Raw genomic sequence first — 8,410 nt, forward strand, 5'->3', positions numbered from 1 at the left:
CCGGTACTAAAGTTCCAACCGGTACTTAAATGTGGATTTTCCGGTAGTGTTGCGTGCAACTTGAAATCCCCCGTATGGATGTTCGGGAGTAGAGGGAGCTGGAGCCCAGAGGAAAAGGAGAGAGGGCCAGATATGATGACAGATCGAGCCTGCCAATCATCCTGGGAGCTTGTCTCTCATGGCGACAGTGGAGAGTGGAGAAGACAGTGAGTGTGTGTGTGGCCGTGTGGGTGGGATTTGGGAGAGGGAGAGAGTAGGGGTCGATGGAACCGAGGGAGGAGTGTGAGATTGAGGAGATGCACAGCTGCCCCGGCCACGCGTCGATGAGCTCCAGCTCTGTCTGGTGGCTGGATTTGGATGAGTACAGCAGAGGAGAGTGAACGGATGAGAGCGAAGGGGAAGGGGTAGAAAATCTGAGCACACAAAATAATAGTTCGGATTTTTCGTTTCTCGCTGTTGTTTGGACCCATCTCAGCTTGTAGTAGTAATTTAGTATGCAGTATGGTCGATGGATCAAATGTCCAGAGCACACGGAGATAAAATATAGACCGTAATTGCTAATTACACGACAACGGACTTTGTTATTTTTTGACTCGTCGGTCACTGTATAGGAAAAAGGATGTATCCTTATAGTTTAATAAATAAATTAGATTGTTATCTACTTTCAATTTTCTATACTGTCCCTGCATTCAAACGCCCATGCAGCCGCATTCCAAGAAGCGCAGTTGTACTGTAGCAATGAAGATTCAATGGCCAAAATTGAGTTTGTGTTTTGAGCTTAATTATTCAGTGCATTTCATTACGAAATTCTATTTTAAGTCATTGCCTCAGCCTAGTCAAATAAATAACATTTTCCTTTTATTTATTAGTTGCTGGGCTCAGTGGCCAAATTGAGTTTGTGTTTTGAGCTTAATTATTCAGTGCATTTTATTAGGAAATTCTATTTTAAGTCACTATTTTAACTTTTAATTATGTGCAAATAAGAAATGCGTAACTACATCACATAGTATCTTATATTACTAATTGGAGGCTCCTTTTGAAGCCTCCAGGTGAAGCCACCTAGGATTCCTAGGTGGACACTTTAGAAAAAGAAAGAAATCCTAAAAATTCTCACAAAAAAGCAAAACATCCGACCATCGATCGATAGATTCAAATCATTATAGCCATTGGATCTATTATGTCTTTTAAAAAATTACCCACCTATGCCATTATGAAAATAGCCTAAAGTAACCCCCTAAATCTATATATAAATTACCCACCTCTGCCATTATATAAAATTAATTAAAGTAACCCCCTAATCTTCATCAAAATTACCCACTTATGCCATTATAAATAATATTTAAAATAACCCCCTAATTTGCAACTGAATTGCCTACCACTATTACTTAAAAGTTTTAAGTAACCCTTAAATTTGCATCTATATTACCCACACATGCTATTATTAAAAGTAACATGAGGTAACCCTACATTTTTTTTCCATTGGAGACTCCACATTAGTTCCCACGAGACAAGCTAGAAAAAAAGAGAGAAATTCTCATAAAAATTAAAAACATCAAACACCAATCATGTAAACTCTAATTATCATAGCCATTGATCTATTATATTTTTTAAAAGGTTACTTGCCACTATCATTGTGAAAATATTAAAAAATGAGCTCTAAACCTATATCTAAATTACCGAGCTCAGCTATTATAAAAAATAATATAAAGTAACCTCATAATCTTCATCCAATTTACTAATACACATCATTATAAAGCATAACTTAAAATATCATTGTAAAATTTTATCTATGTTACCCACGTATGTCGATATTAAAAATAACCTAAAGTAAACACCTAAATCTTAATCTAATTATCTTCATGTGCATCATACAGAAATATCAAAAAGCAAATTAATATATGATTCTAAATTACCTATTTATGTCATTGTTAATATAAAAATACTAAGTTAAAGTATATACACACGATGAGTGCCACCATTTAGACCATTTATACATGTATGTGAGGAATCGATGAAAAATATTGATTTGTATGCTAAACATAATGTACGAAGGATTGGAGGTGTGATACAAAATGAAAAAAATATGAATATGGATGAAAAAGTACAGAGTAATTATTGATTAAAAAGCAATCACAACTGGACAAAGATAGGTACATATCTATATAATTATTATGTTGAAGTATTGGAAAAATAAGAGAGTAGTAGGTAAACAATTTTAATTAGCTAAGAGTTTAATTTTTAAATAATTTTTATATACAATAGCTTCTAAAAATATTAGCCTGTGCGGGAGCACGGGTTGATGGACTAGTGATTCTAATGCGAAACATCAATCTGTGTCCTCTGTAGGGCTTCGCATACCTCCCTGGCGGAGTCTGCGTGTCGAGCATGGGGCGGCCCGTGTCGTACGAGCAGGCGGTGGCGTGGAAGGTCCTGAGCGACGACGACACCCCGCACTGCCTTGCCTTCATGTTCGTGAACTGGTCCTTCGTGTGAGAAAAACCCTAGTTACCCCTAATCAAGGTTTTAATCTTCTTATTTTCATTTCATGCATTATATTCCCTTCTAATCACTGCATACGAATTTCAGTAGTTAAATTTCAGGGTGCTTTAATGGTGAACCATGATCCTACCTGAAAGACATCATCCAATTGAGATAATCTATACTCAAAGACCGTGAAGGAGCTGAAGATAACTGTTTATTCCTCGAATTATATGTAACATGCCAACTCCATTTTAGAAAATCCAATTTGAAACTGCCATGTGACATTATGTGCCACTTTAAACTGATTTTTATTGTATAGCATTATGTACCGTTCTAAACTACATGGAGATTTTTTGTATATGCCCGTAGCAATCGCATGGGCACGATCCCAGTCACTCTCAAATGGAGGACCCCTCCCATTCTGCGTCCGAGAATCTTGTGCATGTCCCATGCTGGTGGTTCCCAGCAACTCTTGGCGTGCCATATAAAGTTACTGTGCACGGTGCACCGCATGGTGTCCTTGGCCCAGCTCAAGTTCAGTGCCTCCTCAGGTCGTTGTTGTTGGACACAGGGAGTACAGGCATCTTTTGGCATGCGCAGATGCCGGAGCATCACATGATCTCAACTATCCATGCATGATTCTGCCTGTTTCTCTCTTCATATACTGAGATTGACAGTACAGTAACTCTGAAAGACAGGCCTACATTCTTGTGGCCAAGTCATATGGTGCCCGTGTGGCTGTATCTTGATCTTTATCTTGATCATCTTCTTATTATCCAACTGTATGGTGCCTGTATGGCCAAGTCATACATTATTGTACAGCAGTTGCAGTTCTAGAACAGTTTAGGCAAAGTGGTCACTGCTTGGAGAGAGGGAAAAAAGGATAGTGGATGCACACAGGAGTTGTCATGATTGAAGAACAGATGCACCTCTAGGTAGTCTTTATACCTCTCTTAACATTGGGTGCACCAGCATAGTGTAATACACAAAAATTTCTTCTTTACATGTAATGTAACCCCTCTTTTGCTTCCCCCTTTACAACATCTCTTGCACGACCTTTTGCTTTTCTCCGAGCCATGCTGATCACCAGGAGAAGAAATCAAATGAGCTAGCGAGCTACTACTCAACACAGCTCGCCACTTTTTTTTTTCCTTTTACCCTAGCTAGAGACCCTCCACTTGTGTTCCAACAAAAGAATCAAGGATGGTTAACAACACGGAACAGCTTTACGCAACCAAAAGAAAGAAAATTGGTAAAAAAAAAGAAAAGAAAAGGCGAGCGAGCATCCCTTGTGTCAAGACAACTTTGTCCTTGGCTGACGATCAGGTTCCTGTACTGTACGGCATGGTTGCAGCAACAACACCGGAGCCTCGTTCTTCGGACGCTGCCCCGTCGGAGTAGTAAAGCGATCAGAGGATGCATGGCATGCTACTGCTGGGCGGGCCATGGGCTGGAGGCGATGCGCGCGTAGAGGAACTGGTTCCAGGTGTCGGGCAGGCCCGGGAGGCACCAGTGGATGCAGTCGGCGTAGGTCTTGGGGTCGGCCTGCTGCTCCGGGGTGAGCAGCTTCCCCTGCCGGAGCGTGTGCACGGAGGTGTGCGCGTCCTTGCGGAGCTCGGACAGCGCGGTGATGTCGACGAAGTGGACGGGCACCCGGCGCAGCGTGGGGAGCACCTCCTGCGCCCCCGCGTAGAGGCGCCAGTCCGTGCCCACGTCCAGCGACGTGCTCCGGTTCGTGATCGGCAGCGTCTCCATCGCGCACTTGATCCCGCCCTGGTTGCCCCACGCCTCCGGCCTGCATATGCGCGGCACCCATCGGTTAGTCAGTGAGCCAGTGGCAAATGGCCAGTAGAAATGGTGCCTTTTATGAAAGTTAAAGCCGCCAGCCTTGCGCGTCCTAAGATTCGGTCGTCCTGAGATACGCTGAGATGGTGCACACACGCATATTGGTGCCATTATTACTGCATGTGAGGCTTTGGAGTGCTAGATTCCACGGGGATCAAAATAACTTTGCAGACGGAGCACTACAAGAATCCCTTTGCGTAACAAACATTGGCAAAAAAATAGTATGAAAGGTATGCAACGGCAAGGCTACTGGATGCTCAGCGAAAGGTCAGCTGGTAATATTTCTTGTGATGGAACCCGCCCATCAGTATTCGAGTCCTTGACTCGGTACTGATGCTTGTATGTTTTTGGATTTATTCTAGAGTTTAACCGGCGCTTTTTTTATGGTAGGTGACGTGCCCGTCAATATCGAGGTGTTAGTGATGACTTCGTCAATTTCAAGGATTTGCCGACCCAATTTTTCAGAGATACTCATAAGGGTAGGATTGCATGTGTTTGTGTGACGAGTGTGCTTATATATATGTGAGCGTCTGCATATGTATTGTGTGATTCGGGGAAAAAAAGGGTACTGGATGCTCTCAAGTTTCTGGTGTTCATTTTTCCGGGGCAGCATTAGCGAACTGGACAGGAGTATCGACCGCATTGTCTTTGTCATTAACTTAAGTGTGCGTGGGGCTCGGGAAGCTGGAATCGTATACTTGCTCTTGGCCTTAGGTATAGGGTGGGCCCAAATTGAGACGCATGCCTATGGGTGTGGGCCTTAGAATTCTATATGGTCCACCTGCTTGCCCATTTGATTCAGCTTAATTTTCTCCAAAGAAATGCAGGCTTATCCTGACCTACAAAGTCATAATGCATCTGCAAATCTGTATGTTGAATTGATCATGTTTCACCCAATGATGATGCACCTACGTCAGCCATGTTTTCTGACGGCGTATGGCCTGAATGTTCCTAGGCTAAATATGCAGGCAGGTGGCATGCTGCTGCAGTGAAGGTGGCCAGCTTGTGGTACACCTCTGAAGGTTCGCTGGTCTTTTCTCAGCACCTAATTTCGCAAAAGCAGGCGTCACTTCTCGCGAGGTGTAGGTTCTAATTCACTGTCACTTTCGCTGGTTCTCCCCTCGTGAAGGCAGCGCGGATTGGTGATTGCTCAGCGCCTAATCGACAGAGCCGTGTCACTGTGCGCGCGCGGTTTGGTGCAGCAGGTGTCGATCGATCGATCTCCCTCGACGTTAACAAGTGCTCAAGGAACCATGCTTGCATAATGGCATTACGGAACAATTCAAAATGCAGATAAATTCAAATTCATAATGGATTACTGCAAAAATGAAGTTAGCTGAGTAGCAGTGTGTCAGGCTGGGAAAAGAGTTGTGGCTTACGTGATGTGGTTTGGTGACATGCCCATGAAGAAGACGGTGGTCTTGTTGGGGTCGATGTTCCGGTCCACCCATTTCGCCCACGTCTTGAGCACCTCCTTGTACGCCACGGGGCGGTCCACCTCCACGTACTCCGTGGAGCCCTGGTCGAAGGACCCCTTCCTGCCAATTTCAATTTTCAACAGACAGATGGCAATGTCAGTCAGATCAGAGAGCCCTTCTTCCCTGACGATCGATCGAATGAGCATTGTGCAACAAGAACAGCAGCAGCAGCAGGTCGACATCGACTACTCACAGGACTTTCATGTCGAGGGTGTTGAGCCACCAGATGTAGGTGTTGAAGACGAGGTAGTCGACGCCGACCCAGTTTCGTGCGTGCTTGGCGATGGCGTGCCACTGGATGACCCGGTCGGGGACGCTGTGCACCTTGGGGTTGTCGGAGTTGGACTCCACCAGGAAGGGCGCCCAGTAGAACTCGACCGTGGCGTTGTAGGCGTGCGCGTAGAACACGTTGCTGGAGCCGCCGTTGACGAACTTGGTCAGCGTCTTCTGCCCCTTTGGGATCACCGACTGCACCAGGCACACCATCGACTCCCACTGGTTCCGGTTCAGCGAGTCCCCCACGAACATCAGCCGCTTGTTGCGGAGACGCTCTAGCAGCAGCCGCGCGTCGAACCTGCAGCCAGACGAGCCGTCTCATCAGTCATCACAATCCATGGCGTATTCTATTCGCGTCAGGTTGCGTGCAGCTGTTTCTCGGTTGGACGAGCGAACATTTTGGCGTGCCTGATCGAATTTGTTTAGTAGCAGTCGTCGCTGACAAATTGCTGTCCTAGACTAATACGGGGTCCATGCATGGACCCAACGGACAGTACAGTCCTACTACTCCATTCTGCCTGCGCTAATCTCGAGCGTTTTGTGTACTGCTGCATTAATGCATCTGACACGCTGACCATTAATTTCCGTGTTCTTACAAGATCAAATCTTTTTTTTAAGAGTCTAGTGTCGTTTTTTGTTTTCGAAAAAAATAGTGTACTTCAGTCTACTTGTCGTTTGCGTGCCGCTAAAGCCGTCGTCAGTTTCCAGAGAAACAGGGGAGGTTTCTGAAACCGACGATGATGGATCATGGACTGATCTCCGGGCGGCGGCGCCAGGGATCATGGACGCAAACGGTCATCAGAGAGGAGAAGAAGAAGAAACCAGAACGTACCGCGGGAGGTCGCAGTCCGTGGGCTGCCAGCGCCACTTCTGGTACGAGTCGTCGCGGCGACCGTTGCGCATGCAGGTGACCTGCTCCGTCAGGAACTCGCACTCGCCCTCCTTGTACACGGGCGCGTTCACCTCGTCGTACACCCAGTTGCCGCGGTACAGGTCGCACGTCTCCGGCACGCTCACCACGGTCCGCAGCGCCGCCGTGGCCGCCGCGGCCTTCGCCGACGACGCCTTCTCGGCGGCCTCCTCGTCCGCGCGCCGCCGGGCCTCGTCGGCGCCGCCGCCGCCCGTCACGGTCGGGAGCGTCACGTCCCGCTCCTTCTCCTGCACCACGTCCACCGCGTTGGCATTGGCCTTCGCCTTTGCGGCGGCGGCCGCGGCCGCACCGGTGGTGCCGGCGGTGGCGTTGGCGCCACCCTGCAGCGATGACAGCGCCCCCGCGGCGGCGGGCGCCTCGAGGACGCGCACGATGACCTCCTCCCCGCGCTTTGCGAGCGTGTTGACGGCGGCGTGCGCGGCGGCCTCGGCCTCCTGCAGGAGGTGCAGGTCGGGGGCCTTGGCGCGGATGGCGCCGGCGCTGAACTGGAAGTCGGTGATGGACTTGATGTCCTCGTTGTACAGGAACGTGGCGAAGACGAAGAGCGCGAACACCACCGCCGCCAGCGACAGCGGCGCGCCGTTCTTGCGCGCCGCCACGCCGGCGCCCAGCGCCGCCTGCTTCATCGCGAACGGCGCCGACGCGAACACCGACTTGCGCCGCTGCTGCATCTCCGGAGCCCCCCGGTGGCCTCCGAGCCCGCGCTTTATACGAACTCACCCACGCCGCCGCCGCCCGCACGACCCTTTCGGGGTGGCGTGCACACCCACGATCGGGAGCGTGAAAAGGAAGCTCCTTCTGCTTCGATTTCCTCTATTCCTCCTCCCTCTCTGTATAGGATAGAGATTGGGAGACGAAACGGAGCTCGCGTAGCTTAGTTTGCTCGCAGTCGCAGGTCTTGCTTGCTGCGGCTGCGTGCCTTCCCCTGTCCTTCTCGATCGCCTGCTGGCTGCTCCCTATATATGACGCCGATCCCTTTACGAGTTTGGTGTCCCCTTCTGTTGGATGCGTGCCTTTCCTTTGCTTCGCTTTGGTATGTTTGGTTTGGTTCGCCTGCTTTCTTCTTTTATGGTTGCCGGATCTCTTCCTCCACCAACACTTCTAACCCTCTCTATTTTCTAGCGCTAGGAAGGATTTGGGCTGCCCTTCCCATTCGCCTCCTCCTTATGTGTCTAGAGAGAGAAACTGTGGCCTACCGGGAGGGTGGGTCAAATGAGTAACAAGCAAGCTTGCAAGGCTTCCATGGGGGGTTTGGAGGTTAAGCTGCTGCTGTACATGTAACCACAACAGCAACGTGTGCCAGTGTTGTGCTCTATACTTCTATCCGCCCATCCCCATCACCTTCTTGCCCTTCTTGGTGTGTACGTATGTGTGTTCCAGCATTCAGTTGTTGCTTGCT

General features: G+C 48.4%; 1 protein-coding gene across 1 annotated transcript; it reads right to left on the minus strand.

Annotated features, from left to right (window-relative positions):
- Positions 1 to 3,393: 3,393 nt before the first annotated feature.
- Positions 3,394 to 8,177, minus strand: LOC117840824 (xylan O-acetyltransferase 6). The gene is made up of 4 exons (XM_034721363.2): positions 6,913 to 8,177; positions 5,998 to 6,378; positions 5,706 to 5,864; positions 3,394 to 4,276 (listed from the first exon to the last, which is right to left on the minus strand). Exons 1-4 carry the CDS (start codon positions 7,680 to 7,682, stop codon positions 3,910 to 3,912), a joined length of 1,677 nt encoding a protein of 558 aa, XP_034577254.1. The 5' UTR covers positions 7,683 to 8,177; the 3' UTR covers positions 3,394 to 3,909.
- Positions 8,178 to 8,410: the final 233 nt, after the last annotated feature.

This window comes from Setaria viridis, chromosome 9 (assembly GCF_005286985.2).
Source record: "Setaria viridis chromosome 9, Setaria_viridis_v4.0, whole genome shotgun sequence".
In the NCBI taxonomy this organism is placed as follows: domain Eukaryota; kingdom Viridiplantae; phylum Streptophyta; class Magnoliopsida; order Poales; family Poaceae; genus Setaria; species Setaria viridis.